Source organism: Schistocerca gregaria, chromosome 7, assembly GCF_023897955.1.
Source record: "Schistocerca gregaria isolate iqSchGreg1 chromosome 7, iqSchGreg1.2, whole genome shotgun sequence".
Lineage (NCBI taxonomy): Eukaryota > Metazoa > Arthropoda > Insecta > Orthoptera > Acrididae > Schistocerca > Schistocerca gregaria.
The window spans coordinates 503523342-503539151 of record NC_064926.1 but is presented as its reverse complement, the minus strand read 5'-3'; the positions used below and the strand labels follow the sequence as shown (position 1 = coordinate 503539151).

The following is a 15810-nucleotide window of genomic DNA, read 5'->3' as shown; positions in this document are numbered from 1 at the left end:
TCTTTGAAATACCCAGTACAGTGTCATCGCAACAGTTCTGAAACAGAGAAGACGCTGATGGTCCGTTAACACTCATCAAATAGATACAGTCTGCCTTATGGAGCTGAGGTCTGACAAAGTGAACCCACAAAAAGACGCATAGGCAATCTGTGCCTGCAAAAAGACTCATAGGATGCAATGTCCTCAGACTCAAGTTGGAGACACAGAGTTTGACCGAACACAAGTAAATGGAAGAAGTAAATCGCGCGACTGCTGGGATAGCAGAGCTGGATGATATTTGGCTGCACAGTTTGAAGGGTACCCTTAAACCTCACTATTCACGTGCGGAAACATTATAGAAAATATCGTATTGCCATGAGATTGACCAGGCTTAGACATTAATGTGGCAACTCCAGTAGCGTAAAGAAGCTGTGTTCAGGAAATGAATATTGCGATGACTGTCGTTAACAAAAAACTTATATTTAATTCTAATTACAAACATAAACTTGTTAAAAGTGTAATTTTGCGTTCCAAATCTATAGTGTAGCCTCAAATTTATCTTGTAAAATAGTCAGTCTGAGGACGCTGGTCGCAGTACTAGTGAAATACCGAGAGTAATATGCCGGCAACGACTGATAGTGACTGCGTCAGCGATTGCAGAGACGCACAGAACGGTACAACAGTCAGACCCTACTACTGTCACTGCCGAAAACCAGTTATTGTTGATAGAAACAAATCAACATTTCCAATTAACATTTAGCAGTGCATGATACACTCCATGTGCTAATTTGTTCGAATTTGAAACATTACAGTAGGCTATTACAATGCAGTTGAAAATACTGTTAAGACAACGAAGTAAAGGTACAACTCACTGGAGAGACAGTAGAAATGCAGAGAAACTGCAAAGCACATTATGGAAAATCGGATTAACTGGTGGACTTTGTGCTGAGTAACATCGAGTGCCTTCCGTTAATCCTTTCTATGACAGGTACGTTTTTACTAATATCAGTCGAAATTTGTATGACCTGCGATATCGCTGCATCTTTGTTATTGTATAATGTCTGTGGCTGTCAGCCATCGATTTGGGAAGGGAAGTGGTTGTTATTTATAGTTTTGTTTTAGTGTCACTTGCAATAAAAATTAGTAGTTTTTTAAATTAGTGTAGCGAAAGAGATTGTCATGGAAGTAAACAATACATATGGCACAGTGAGTAAATGTTACCTCAAATCCTTATTTCGGAAGCGAAGGTTCCTTTATTGAGCTTTCGTGGCTATCAAATATTTACCATATCTTGTCCTCATAACTATATACGAAACATTGTCAACCTATTGTCCGCCCATATAAATGGTTTTCTACTTGACGTAACTTGCTTGAGCGATGCTTTGTCTTCGAACAATTTATTGTATTGGACACAAATTCTTTCTAAATACCAACAGGCTTCGGCTCCTAGCGACGCTCAGCATCCGACAGTACCCATTAATTTGAGTACTTCATTACCTACCAGTAATATATTGCATGATGACACCACGCTGAATGCAGCATCAGCACCGCTATACAACGATGATATGGTAAGGTGTCAGCCTCTTTTCTTCATTTGGTTATTTTAGCAGCGCATGAATCAAGACGTACCTAGTAGACATCTATATAATGGAAAAATATTATATGAATGTATCAGCTAAACATAGCAAGTTTTCGAAGCACATTGTGTGTAGGAACAGTTCATACGTTCTCTCATCGTGTTCTGTAAATCCTATCCTGAACAGTTTTTAAGGGATGTGGCACAAATTAAGTTATATAGTGAAAGCCAGGCAACTATAGCTTGCTATGTCTGTAAAGTATGCTCACAACAGATGATGTGACTAGCACTTATGTATCCACTAATCATGGTAGTTAGGTAGGCCTACATACACTTGTTCGTCTTCGCGCATGCCGCCATCAGCTGTCTGTATACTAATAAAGTCAGGATATTGCTAACCAAATATTAGACTTGTAATTTATATTCATGAGCATATTCATCAGTATTCTGATAAATTTTAGGCGTGCTTAATGATCTATTCTCTTACTTTTTTTAAATATTTAGGGATATGGAATTTTCTTTCTGATTTTTCACTAGCAACCTGTTATATATTTTTGGGTCTGACTGAGATGTTGAATACTGCTTCATCAGCCGACTGTCAAACTGTGACGTTCCAACCTAATCGAGACCAAGGCTATTCTATAGAGCAGTCTGTCATTAGAACCTGTGTTTCAAAAAGTAATATAGACAGACACAAAATAAGTTAGGCAATGTTCAGTTGTCTTTATGTTTGCACACATGTGGCGTCACATGCCACATCATCGTCTTGCTGTGAGACAATGCCATCTTCAGGTATTGGCAGGTTCAGACAACCTAATTTTTGCATCGGGATACAAAACACCATTTTGAGAAAGAGACACAAAGTCTGTATGGAAGTTATTCCTACTTCTGGTATTGAGGTTGTGAGTTACTGAGTTCATCCTAAATTCACTCTTGTTATTAAACACAAATAGTATTAGGGACTTTAAGTATTGGCATACAAGTGTACAAATCCCTAGGTCCCTTAAGAGGCTTGTGCAGGATATTCAGTTATCAGCTGTGCACAATATTCTTATTGCATTCTTCTCTCACATAAAAACACTCTTCACATTAGCTGCAGTGCTCCAGAAGATTGTTGTAAGACAGAACTCAGAGCAAATATGCAAATACATCAACAACACTGCAGATCAACAAAGTGAGAAAGATTTCTGAGTGCAAAGAACTTTTTGGTTAACTGTTGCTGTTGCCATGTATGTTTATAACTGTAAGCCCATGAAGTATGTATATGGAGCTTCAACCAATGTGTGCACACTGATTTCTACTTGTGTTACGTTTTTAAATCTTTTTCATTTGTTTCATAAAACATAGGATTAAGCTGTTTGCTGTGAATCATTTTTAAATCGGTTTCATTATTCTCATGGCAGTATCAATTATGAATGAGTTAAAGTCCTTTTTGAATATAGCATACCTATCAACAAGTTTTTGAAGAGCCGTCCAGTAACCTGGGTAAATCATTTAAGATGATCAAGAACAGGAATGGGCCAAGCATCAAACCTTTTGGCACACCATATGTAGGCCTAATGTTTCCTCACTCTGAATTGAATCTTATTCCTGTTGTGTCATTTGCTAAAGTGACCCTGTTTTTTCAGTTGCTAAGAGGTGACTTGATCCATGCAAGAGCCGACATCTGATGCTAAAGGCCTACCATATTAGTTTCTTTATTCGAATTCCATGACCTACCAAAGATTTTACAAGATCAGAGAAAATTATTATTTTTTATTGATTTGTAAGGTTATACATTGCCTTCTTTCTTTACAGAAGTGAAATTAAGCTGTTGTTAAGAGGTAATTCTCAGAAAGAAGGTTCAGGTCAATCTAAAGTTTTCTGCTTTGACCCGTGATGTAACTGTGTTATGTTGTGTCATGCCATAATGACATGGTGTTTTTCAGACAGATTGTATTTGTAGATGGCGTGTTGTAGTATTTATGGTGCTCTCTTGTCTTGGATGTTTGTTTCAAATCTTTTTGTTAGGTATGTTGGCGAGTCATTTGGTGTTGAGAGTGGAGTGTGTCAGGTCATTATCAGAAGAGTTAGTGCTGTTTTGCATGTGAGTTGCTTTGATTTTGCATATTATGGCTGATGGATTCATGTTTGAGTTTGGAATGATCAGTGTCGTGTTTGCAATTAATTGTTTTTTTTGGGAGGGGCGGGGGAGTTCTAGTGGAAATAGATGAGTCACAATTTGGGGAAAGCAAATTTGGGAGAGATGGTCCTTGGATGGATTGTGGTGGGGTGGGGAGCTATGTCAGGGAGCAGTTTGTCAGATGTTTTACAGATCTAGAGATAAATTTAGTGGGTTTGATTGAGGATTATATTTAGAGGGGTAGAACTAGGTTTATTATTATTAAGGGAAAAGAGGGTCTCAAGAGTTAGGAGTTAATCACAATATTCAGTTGAAGGATTGCAGTACTGGGGCTTGTACAAATATGTATTGTGGGTCTGTTAAACCCATTGTAGAGAAAGGGAAGAGGCACTGTTCCACTTTGCAGTCTCATCTAGTTAAATACTTTTGGCAGAAGAATGTTACGGATGATTTTTGTCCATTTCATTGAATACTAAGGGCTATAGGGTAAATGTTTAGGCCAAGGGTCATTAGTCGAATAGCCTTTTTTTGTAGGGGGAAGGGGGCGCACAATGTGGTTAATGTGGGAAGAGGGTGAATTAGGAGTGATTTAGCTCTTCTTTTGTTTGGAGGGGGTTTATTCGGAGAGCATTGGGTTTGGAAGCATGGGTGTAACTATGGATTTCGTTTTGCTTTTTATATTGGAGTGGGGAGGGGGTTGACCAGCCTAGATTTATGAGATGTTGTCTTTGGTTGGTAAGTATTTTTGTGATTTTTATTTTTTATTGTGGAATGTCTAGTGGGTGTGTTTTTACTTGTAGTTCTATGTATACATAGAAATGTGATTATGCAAGTTATCATGAATTTCAGGGTTTTGTTGTTAGTGTTTAGTAATTGTGTTGGATTGTGGTTGGTAGGTGTTGTGTACATTGGTTATGATCATTGTTTACGTTACTGTTTGTCATTATGTGAACGACTTTTGGTTTATTGTACTGTAGACTTCGTTTTAGATGGGTAGGTGAAGGTTTCAGTAATGGATTTGATAAGTTAAGTGTGTTGGTTTGTGGTACTGAGGCCTTCGTTTTAACTGTCATGGAAGTGAAGTGAAAATTGCAGTATTGCGCTTTGTGCAGATTCGCAGTATCAAGAGCTTCATTTGACCTATACAGACCAAGTGGAATTAGCAGCACTGGGTTTTTCTGCTGTGTGTGGGTTACTGATATTGTAAAACCCACATATAAAGGTCATACGAATTTCAGAATACTTATTTTTTTGTGTTGAATATCAAGAACTTTGTGCACTTTAATTTTGGATTGTATTTGTTTTGCAATTGTCGCTATTCTTATTGTCATATATTTAGTTTCTCCCTGCCCAAAACCCCCTACTGCCCGCATAGTTGTCCTGTTAGTTTCATCCTATTGCTGCGGTTAAATATTTAGCATGTTATTTATGTTTGTTCATGGGTGTAATGAGTGACATCAAGTTCATCATATTATATATGCTTCACACTATTGATGATGTCACAAGTTGAAGATAATGGGTGGTACTACAATTTTCTGGTTTCCTGAACATTCAGTATTCTCGTGTAAATTTGTGAACACAGAGAGCTCACCACCTGGATAGAAAGGTAACACAAGGGTGTTACTACAAAGTGAGCATAAAATTTTAATACTTCGGCTGAGATATCATCATAACCCGATACTACTCTAGAGTATTTTTGTGATATCTTTCAACAGGTGATGTGGCAAATCTTATGTTTGCTGATAAAAATTTCTGTTGGGAAGAATCCACTGACTTTATCAGCTAGTGATTTGAATTTCATATCACCTTAGGATTGACCATTTCCTCCAATTCCACCCATTGGCGTTGACCTATGTCATAACTCTTTCGTGTTGTGTGATGCCAAGGAGGTGCGGTGTTTTTGAAATAGTTCGTGCTTGTAGAGATCGTTTTGTAGTAAGCAGTGGTGCATCCTAGTGTGGAATGTTTATGTTTCTAAATTGTTTGTGAGTGGTATTAGGGTGTCATTGGACCTAATGCTGTTGTTACTTGGTGTTTTGGTTGTTGGTTTTTATTGTCAATGAGTTATTTTAATGCCATTAGTTATTGGCCACTAATTTTTTTCCATTTTGAAATTATTAGTTCATCGTGTTGTTCGCTGTTGGCAATTTTTTACTAAGTATGCATCTTACAATAAAGTTTGCTAGTTGTTCATTTGTTGCTGCTGATGGTACTGATATGGTATCTAAAATAAAATATCTCCAATTATATTGCCTCTGGTTGGAATGAGTGACATATCATCAGACCGTGGAATTTGTGAAACTGAGCATAGTCTTTGCATCTCAAACCAGGGATGAGTATATATCACGGTGTTCTCATTGAGTTTCAGTAATTATATTTTTGGGTTTTGTGTGTGTGTCTGTGGGGGGGGGGGGGGGGGGCATGGTGCATGCATATATGTGTGCCCCAATTAGATTAATTTATTAGGTGATTTTGGGCATAAGTATGTTTTTATGCACTTTTGGTCTTTATTGTAAAAAGTGTATTGTGTTTCTTTAAGTTCATAATTTTCTTTGAGATGAGATGTGGGTATCAAAATTGGTGTTGGAGTACTTTTTTTGATTTTGTGGTTTGCAGCTGAAGTTCATATTTAATAGTTTACTGTGGTGCATATTGTGGAGTGTGTTGTTATTATTTTGTCTTGTTAGTTTTTTTATAATAGCTTTGCTACTTACGGGTTGTTGGTGCATGGTCTTCATTTGAACAGAGCTACATTAGTGAAGCAAGGTTTACAGTACCAGGTTTTCAAGCTGTGTAGGAGATCCTGGTATCACTTTCACCATTCGAGCTGTATAAGTCAAGTGAAATTTCAAATTGTGTTTCTTGTGCACTCTTTTTGTTTGGTTTATTCTTGAGGATTCCTTTTTTGGGTTTGTTTTGGAGTGATGTTATTCTTATTGATATATTTTTAGTTTGTCGTCACACCAAAGTCCCTTTACAGTTCTCCCTGTAGTTTCGTTTTATTGGTAAATTGAAATACTCCAGGTGTTACTTGTATTTGTTTGCGAGCATTACGATCTATCTTGTGGTTGCCATCTCAAATGTGCGTGAAACCTGCGTGGCCACCGTGTTGATGGCATGATGGGACAAAGCATGCAGGTAGATTTGATTTGTATTGCAGCTACTGTCAAGTTGGGCTTATGTTTATTTCTGTTCCACTGTTTCATGCCCAATAATGCTCCAAAATACTTGAATTTTTGGTGCATAGTACGTGGTTTTTTCTCTTTCTGATGACATGCTGAATGTTGTAAATGAGAATCTGTGCCTCTGCAAATATATATATTCTTTGCAGTTAATTTCCATGCATGTTCTTTTTTCTTGTATATGTGCATGTGTTCTGAATATTACACGCTTGCATTAGTACAATAAACTTACCACTATTGAAAAGTACCTTTCCCAGCGTCCTTCAAACTCCAAATCCACTACCTCATTCCTCATATACCTCAATGACTTTATCCTAATTCACAACTACTTCTGCTTTGAAGGGAAGATACACAAACAAATCTGCGGCACAGCCATGGACGCCCAGTGAGACCCTACTATGCCAACCTGTTTATGAGCTATCTAGAGGAGATCTCCCTAGCCTCCCAAAACGCCAATCAAATAGTCTGGTTCAGGTTCATTAATTATATCTTCATGATCTCGATTCGGGGCCATAATGTCCTAGCCTCACAACCTTCACAATCTCAACACTTTTTCTCCGATCTGCTTTATCTGGTCCTCCTCAACCCAGCTGCTACATTCTGTGCCAAGGACCTCTTCCTCTCTGATGGCTCCATTCACACCTCTGCCCACATTAAACTAACCAACCACCAACAATACCTGCATTTTGACAACTGTCATCCCTTACACACCAAAAAATTCCTCCCACGCAGCCTGACCTGAATGTCTGCAGTGAAGAACTCCATTGCCCCGTATGCTGAGTGTCGCATCAGGGCCTGCACAGTCCGCAAACAGATCTTCTGTGCTATTGCCTCACACACCCCCAATCCTTCCATGAACCAGCTACAGAGGAGTGCTCCCTTAATCACCAGATACAACCGTGCTCTGGAACAAAAGAACCACACCCTTCACCAGGCCTTTGATTACCTATCACCACCTCCCCTCCTAAAATTATGTTTTGTCACCTAACTAACCTCCACAACATTCTAGTCCCTATGCCATTCCCAATCCCAACCCCTGGCCACAGGGATGACATCCCTGTGGAAGACCCACAAACAAGACCTGCCCAATTGACCCACCCAGCACTTACCATTCCAGATGTGACAGGCTTATCCTATCCCATCAGAGGTCAGGCCACTTGTGAAAGCATCTATGTCTCACACCAGCTCTGCTGCAATCATTGCACAACTTTTTATATTGGTATGACTACCAACCAGCTGTCCACCGCCCAACTGTGGCCACGATCAAAGTGGAACACACTATGACCTAGCATGCAGCTGAACATGACGTGCTTCATTTCAATTGCTGCTTCACTACCTGAGCCATATGGATCCCCCTTTCCCCCACCAGTTTTTCTGAATTGCACAGTTGGGAGTTATCATTACAAAATATTCTCTGCTCCCGAAATTATCCCTGCCTCAACCTATGGTAACCTACTGTCCCAGCACCATTCACCTAACAGTTTCCACCCCGTCCGTCCTATCACCTCCTCTCTATTTTCGTGCTCCCATACTTTTTGTGTGCCACCATCATCCAACGCACCCTTCCCCAATCCCTTCCTTTTGCCCTTTGTGTCCCCCCTCCTCCCCCACTCCAACTCCCACAGCCTCATGACACTGCAACTGTCGGCAATCTAATCACTACATGCTTGGACAAACAGTGCTCTTCTCTTTCCCTACCCTTCTATCGCTACCTCACCCCCTCCAGATTGCTGCTTCCATTCTACATCACAGTTGCATTCTGGTCTGAGCTGCCAGTCATCTTTATGGTGAGTAGCAATCTGTCATTCCTCATATCATTGATATTCCAACCTGGAGTTTCTTTTGTTAGATGCAGAATTAGTAAGATAGTGGAAAAGTGACATTTCATCACCACTGAAATGAAACTGTTGATTAATGATAAAGAAAAGAAACTATTTGCAACAGCAATGCTTGGTAGTGGCATGTACAAATTGGATAAACCAGATAATTGTTTAGTGAAAGTCACATGCACATCACTAATAAACAACACAAACTTGTGGTATAAAAGATTGACATTTAATCCCTGACAGGATTGAAACTTTGCAGAAAGGTGTAGCTAAGGGCATTAATTACAGAGTAGCTATTGCTTTTCCATGTGTTATGTGCTTGGAAGGTAAATAGACAAGATTACCTTTCGAGCATTCTGCATTCAGAGCAAAAGGTATCCATGAATTAAAACATTGTGATTTGTGTGGACTGGAGGAAACAATATCAGTTGGAGTTACTAGATATTTCCTGTACCTAATAGATGATTATTCAAAGAAGATATTTTTATATGTACTAAATGACAAAAATTGCGTACCAGAAAGTATTAGTAATTTCAAGGAGCCAGGGGAAAAATAGACTGGTTGTAAAATTTACACATTGTGCTCAAACAACAGGAATGAATAGGTGAACCAAGAACTAGCAGACTTCTTAAAGAATGAAGGAATAATTCATCAAACTACAATATCCTAAACACCGCAATAAACAGACTAGCAGGAAGGTGTAACAGAACATTAGTAGAAAAAGATAGGCACTTGTTATTTGCTGCAAGCGTACCATTAAAGCATAATTGAGAGGCAGTCACTATAACTGTTTATTTCATTAATAGATCACTTAGAAAATTTTTAAAAGGCACAGCATCAGAAGAAACTATAGTCAGAAGTAAACCAAACCTTCGGCATTTAAGAATATTTGGCAGCAAGTCCCTAATCAGTCTACTTAAAGCAAGTACGCGTAAATGGGATAAGGACAACATTGAATGTGTATTTTACTGGTAGGACACTCGGAACAGAGCAAGGCGTGTTGGCTATTTCAACCCAGCTAACAAAAATTAATAAAGACTTACGAGGTGGGACATAAGACAAATACTGTACAGAAGAATGATATAACAGTGCTAGTTCTTAGGAACAGTTATTTCTGAAATTAAGCAGAGTGAACTAGAAGTAATTGAATCTGAACCCATTACTGATGAGAATGATGATGATTCAAGATGTACTTTATCCAATCAAAGCAACTCAGAAAATTTAAATTCATGAGAAACAAATAAAAATTCTGTTTCTTTGCAACAAAGTCAAATGCTTAGAAGATTATCAAGAATTCCAAAACCAATAAGAGTGAATGATTACATGATCCGCTATCCTACAGACACAATTGGGTTCAAGCAATTAAAGAAGAATTGCAGTCACCTGCTGAAAATCAGTCATGGAAATGGAATTTTTACCCTCATATATAAAGCTAATCAACACCACGTGGTTTTTTGAAAGTAAAGACTCTCCAAGGATACATTTTTAGGTATGAAGCACAGCTGGTAGTTCAAGAATGCATATAAACAAAGGTTTTAAGCTGTGGAGAAATGTGCTCCAGTGCTCCACAATAATTCAGTAAGCTATCTGTTTGTTTTAGGTACTAAACATGACCAAAATATAGATCACTTAGGCACAAAGAGGAAGTTTATATCAAAATCCAAAGAAATTGATATTAACACTACAACTGTTCATGATAGATGTATCATGGGACTTATGAGACAAGAAAACAGATTGTGGATGACGACAAGGTAGTCGTAAACTGGAATTTTAAGCTAAATGAAGCAATCTTAAATTTTAACTTTACAAGTAGTACATAATGGAGCAGTATTACTTCAAATTGTTCACAGCGTATTATAATAATATTATTTGATTGATTTATGAATATTTGATAATGCTAATGTGTAGAGAGAGGTCATCAACACCTTGTGAAACTATAAGATGATTTGATAACATATGTTTATCTATTGTTCTAGCTGTAAGCATATACACAAACATGATATGTATAGCAGCCATTAGGCTGGAAGACAGCCAAGCCATTCCCCTTCTTGTTGTGTTCTGGAGCACTTTCTCTACAAAGAGATTTATGTAGTAGGTTGGCACAGCAAACAGTGCTGCGAAAGGGTAATTTATAGACCTTCCCACTGTCAGTTTTGTGAATACTATTTAGGCAGTATGTGGGATAGTGCAACCTTGAGCTGTGGGGAGTAGCCTGCTAACAGTGATAATGGCAGGTCATGTGACATGTTGTGAAAGACATTTGTGCTATCCTTGGTACAGTTGATGGCAACACTGGTAGTAACCAACAGTTCTGCAAATGCAGGTTGTCTCTATAATATCGTTATTTTGAGTGCAAGAGTTTTCCCGGCAACATAAGATGTGTCTAACGTAGCACCATATTGCTTAAAGTATGCTAATCAAGTATAGCTATTATGGTTCTTTGATTACCCAGTTTATTATAGATGAGAAGAACATGCAGGAATATCTTAGCACCATGTCCTCATCTGCACTACATCAGCAAAGGAAAGGTGCAGACAGTTTATGCTATATTACTATGCAGGAGAGCCAGACTCATGCTGATTAAAACTGTGTTAAAAGTGATTTTGATTTAAATACATAGATTGTTACCTGTAATGAGTGTTACCATTTCATTTCAAGCACCTATTTCATTTCATTTAAATCCTGTGTTAAAGTTACTAATTTCTGGTTGGAAAGTTGCACCATTTGAAGTAACAGTGTTGGTGTGCATTAATGCGAGAAAATGAGTCTCACAAATTTGATGGATCACATTATTTCATCCTTTACAAGACTGTTATTGGCTTAAATTCATTCACTCAAAGTTCCATATGAAAGTAAATGATGCCTAAGGACCAGCAGTAACTTCAGTTTTGCTTTCAAGTTTTTAAAAGTAATTTTGTATGTGAAGTAATTTAGTCTGTAGATTTCATTTTGGTACCACAAACATCACTTTCATGAAACAATAAATTCAGTATCGGTTCTAAGTTGAATAAATAAGTTGACTCTACCCAATTCATACCTTCAGGACTTGGCAACACTTTATAGCAAGTGCTCAATTGTTTTTCAGAAGGACCATTCGCAAGGTGAGTCAGTATTGATCCTAACCAAATAGTGTGTGATGCACTGTACTTTAGTGGAAAACATCATTTGTCGAAACAATTGGTTTCACAATGACTCGTAGTTTGTCCAATAAACAATTCATATGCAGCAAGGTTCCCTAGTTAATTTTCAAAGAGGTACAAATGCAGTTAATTACAGTATGAGTTTGCATGTTATATAAAAGTAGTGTTCAAAATGTATGTATTGTTGGTTTAGTTGCAAGGCGAAAGTTATGAGTTAGGAAAGGTAACCAAAGTGGTGACACAGTCACACTGCTTTGCAGGAACAGCCAAAAACTCATCACATAAGACGGTTTTAGAATACTATCTTTTACACTTAGGAGGAGGTTGGTAGGGTTGTGACAAAATCAGCAGAGCCACGTGTTTATCTGAGGAATAATGGAATAACATATTAATTAAATATTTTTGGAAGGTGACAATCAACAGCCATCAAGTAATGTATAAATTGCATGTTTGACCGTCAGCTGCTTTTATTTTAAACCCAAATATCAACCAATTTCAGTCATGAGCCATCTTCACAGATAAGTGTTAAAATGGTTTAAGCCACAACATTACATTTGTCAGTATTTAAATAATGTGTAGTGCATGTCATGAGTATCAATGTATCACACAGGACTTTCAGAAGCAAACATACAAACAGTAGTGTACACAGAGCAGACTGCTCTGTGTACATCTGCTGATTGGTTTGAAGAACATTCTGGACAATTCAAGCAAATAATTTGGCCACCCGGATTGCCCAACATGAATCCCATCGAGCATTTGTGGGACATAATTGAGAGATCAGCTCATACACAAAATCCTGTGCTGGCAGCACTTCCTTAACTATGGAAGGCTATAGAGGCAGCATGGCTGAATATTTTTCCAGGGGACTTCCGGCGGTTAGTTGAGTCCATATGACATTGGGTACTGCACTTTGCTGGGGAAAAAAGAGATTCAATACGATATTGGGAGGTGTCCCATGACTTCTGTCACCAGACCAACTTTTGGTAAGAACGCTAAATGAAAACGCAGTTGCAAAAGCACAGGGCTTTTCATGAGCCATGGTGGACTCTTACTGCATGCAAGAACAGTGCTCACCATTTATTCCTATGTCAGCTGTGGGAGAATTAAAGACAGTGTATGGGGCCAGGTCCACCAACCAAGGCAGCAAGAAGCAAGACCTAATTGAACTCCAAAGTATGACCTGATGCTACAGAGGCAGATGGAAACTGTGACACTCTAGTATACATAGGCATGCTCTAAAAAGTTGACATCCACCATCTAAATTCGGTGAGTGGACCTACATGGCTAGCAAACTCGGACTACTATCCAGACACACACTTTCACTGATGATCAACCCACAATTGACCTCTGCCGCCACCTACTATGACACCACAGAAGCCAATGAGAATGCATACATGGCTCATTTCTCCCCCCACTGCCCCCCCCCTCACCCCCCACCCCTCACTCCACTCTCTCTTAAACGAAAATGGTGGTGGGAGGGGGTGATAGTGGCAAGACCCAAAAATTTGAAGGTCTACATGTGTTTCAGCATCTCAATCACTGGGACTACCTTTGAGCTAACTTAAATGTGCCATGAACTGTCTCTGACCTGAACAAGAAATCTGATTGAGCGGATCACCTATGATGGTGTATGCTTCCACAGAGTGAGGGTGCATCTTAGTCTTAGTAGTAACTGTACTTTGTAGGAGCCTTCCCCCCCCCCCCCCCCCCCCCCCCCCCTCCCCACCTACTGACTGGTTTGATGCGGCCCGCCACGAATTCCTTTCCTGTGCTAACCTCTTCATCTCAGAGTAGCACTTGCAACCTACGTCCTCAATTATTTGCTTGACGTATTCCAGTCTCTGTCTTCCTCTACAGTTTTTGCCCTCTACAGCTCCCTCTAGTACCATGGAAGTCATTCCCTCATGTCTTAGCAGATGTCCTATCATCCTGTCCCTTCTCCCTATCAGTGTTTTCCACATATTCCTTTCCTCTGATTCTGCATAGAACCTCCTCATTCCTTACCTTATCAGTCCACCTAATTTTCAACATTTGTCCATAGCACCACATCTCAAATGCTTAGATTCTCTTCTGTTCCGGTTTTCCCACAGTCCATGTTTCACTTCCATACAATGCTGTATTCCAGACGTACATCCTCGAAATTTCTTCCTCAAATTAAGGTCGGTATTTGATATTAGTAGACTTCTCTTGGCCAGAAATGCCTTTTTTGCCATAGCGAGTCTGCTTTTGATGTCCTCCTTGCTCCGTCCATCTGGTTATTTTACTGCCTAGGTAGCAGAATTCCTTAACTTCATTGACTTCGTGACCATCAATCCTGATGTTAAGTTTCTCGCTGTTCTCATTTCTACTACTTCTCATTACCTTCGTCTTTCTCCGATTTACTCTCACCCCATACTGTGTACTCATTAGACTGTTCATTCCGCTCAGCAGATCATTTAATTCTTCTTCACATTTACTTAGGATAGCAATGTCATCAGTGAATCATATCATTGATATCCTTTCACCTTGTATTTTAATTCCACTCTTGAACCTTTCTTTTATTTCCATCATTGCTTCCTCGATGTACAGATTGAAGAGTAGGGGTGAAAGGCTACAGCCTTGTCTTACTCCCTTCTTATACGAGCACTTCGTTCTTGATTGTCCACTCTTATTATTCCCTCTTGGTTGTTGTACATATTGTATATGACCCGTCTCTCCCTATAGCTTACCCCTACTTTTTTCAGAATCTTGAACAGCTTGCACCATTTTATATTGTCGAACGCTTTCTCCAGGTCGACAAATCCTATGAACGTGTCTTGATTTTTCTTTAGCCTTGCTTCCATTATTAGCCGTAACGTCAGAATTGCCACTCTCGTGCCTTTACTTTTCCTAAAGCCAAACTGTTCGTCACCTAGCGCATTCTCAATTTTCTTTTCCATTCTTCTGTATATTATTCTTGTAAGCAGCTTCGATGCATGAGCTATTAAGCTGATTGTGCGATAATTCTCGCGCTTGTCAGCTCTTGCCGCCTGCAGAATTGTGTGGATGATGCTTTTCCGAAACTCAGATGGTATGTCGCCAGACTAATATATTCTACACACCAACGTGAATAGTCATTTTGTTGCCACTTCCCCTAATGATTTTAGAAATTCTGATGGAATGTTATCTATCCCTTCTGCCTTATTTGACCGTAAGTCCTCCAAAGCTCTTTTAAATTCCGATTCTAGTACTGGATCCCCTATCTCTTCTAAATCGTCTCCTGTTTCTTCTTCTATCACATCAGACAAATCTTCACCCTCATAGAGGCTTTCAATGTATTCTTTCCACCTATCTGCTCTCTCCTGTGCATTTAACAGTGGAATTCCCGTTGCACTCTTAATGTTACCACCTTTGCTTTTAATGTCACCCAAGGTTGTTTTGATTTTCCTGTATGCTGAGTCTGTCCTTCCGACAATCATGTCTTTTTCGATGTCTTCACATTTTTCCTGCAGCCATTTCGTCTTAGCTTCCCTGCACTTCCTATTTATTTCATTCCTCAGCGACTTGTATTTCTATATTCCTGATTTTCCCGGAACATGTTTGCACTTCCTCCGTTCATCAATCAACTGAAGTTTCTTCGCAGCTACCTTCTTTGTACCTATGTTTTCCTTCCCATCTTCTGTGATGGCCCTTTTTAGAGACATCCATTCCTCTTCAAGGAGCCTACAAATTCTTTAAGAAAATAACACCACCCTTTAATGAGGAAGGCTGCCTGCCCATCATACCCGATAGTCTCCCTCTGGTTTGCAAAACAAATGTTGTTCCTTGCAGCATTCCAGTTTTCTCTAATGACATTGGGATTAATGTCCTCAGAAAGGTGGTCAATAATTGACCACAGGTTTGATATAGGTGAGTTAACTGGAAACAAAAACATTAATTCGGCAGGTGCTGTTTTGTTGGACTCATGCATCTCTGTATTAAATGTGAATTTAAAGCTAGTTGATTGACAGCTCCCACTTCACCTGAG

The 15810-nt window shown here is 39.1% G+C and overlaps 1 protein-coding gene across 1 annotated transcript in view; it reads left to right on the top strand.

The window, feature by feature from the left end:
- Positions 1 to 986: 986 nt before the first annotated feature.
- Positions 987 to 15810, top strand: part of LOC126282144 (NEDD4 family-interacting protein 1-like) — a 55903-nt gene continuing 41079 nt past the window's right edge. Inside the window, exons 1-2 of the mRNA XM_049981646.1 lie at positions 987 to 1185; positions 1416 to 1547. Of these exons, the coding sequence (XP_049837603.1) occupies positions 1159 to 1185; positions 1416 to 1547 (159 nt within the window). The 5' untranslated portion in view covers positions 987 to 1158. The remainder of the gene's footprint in view (positions 1186 to 1415; positions 1548 to 15810) is intronic.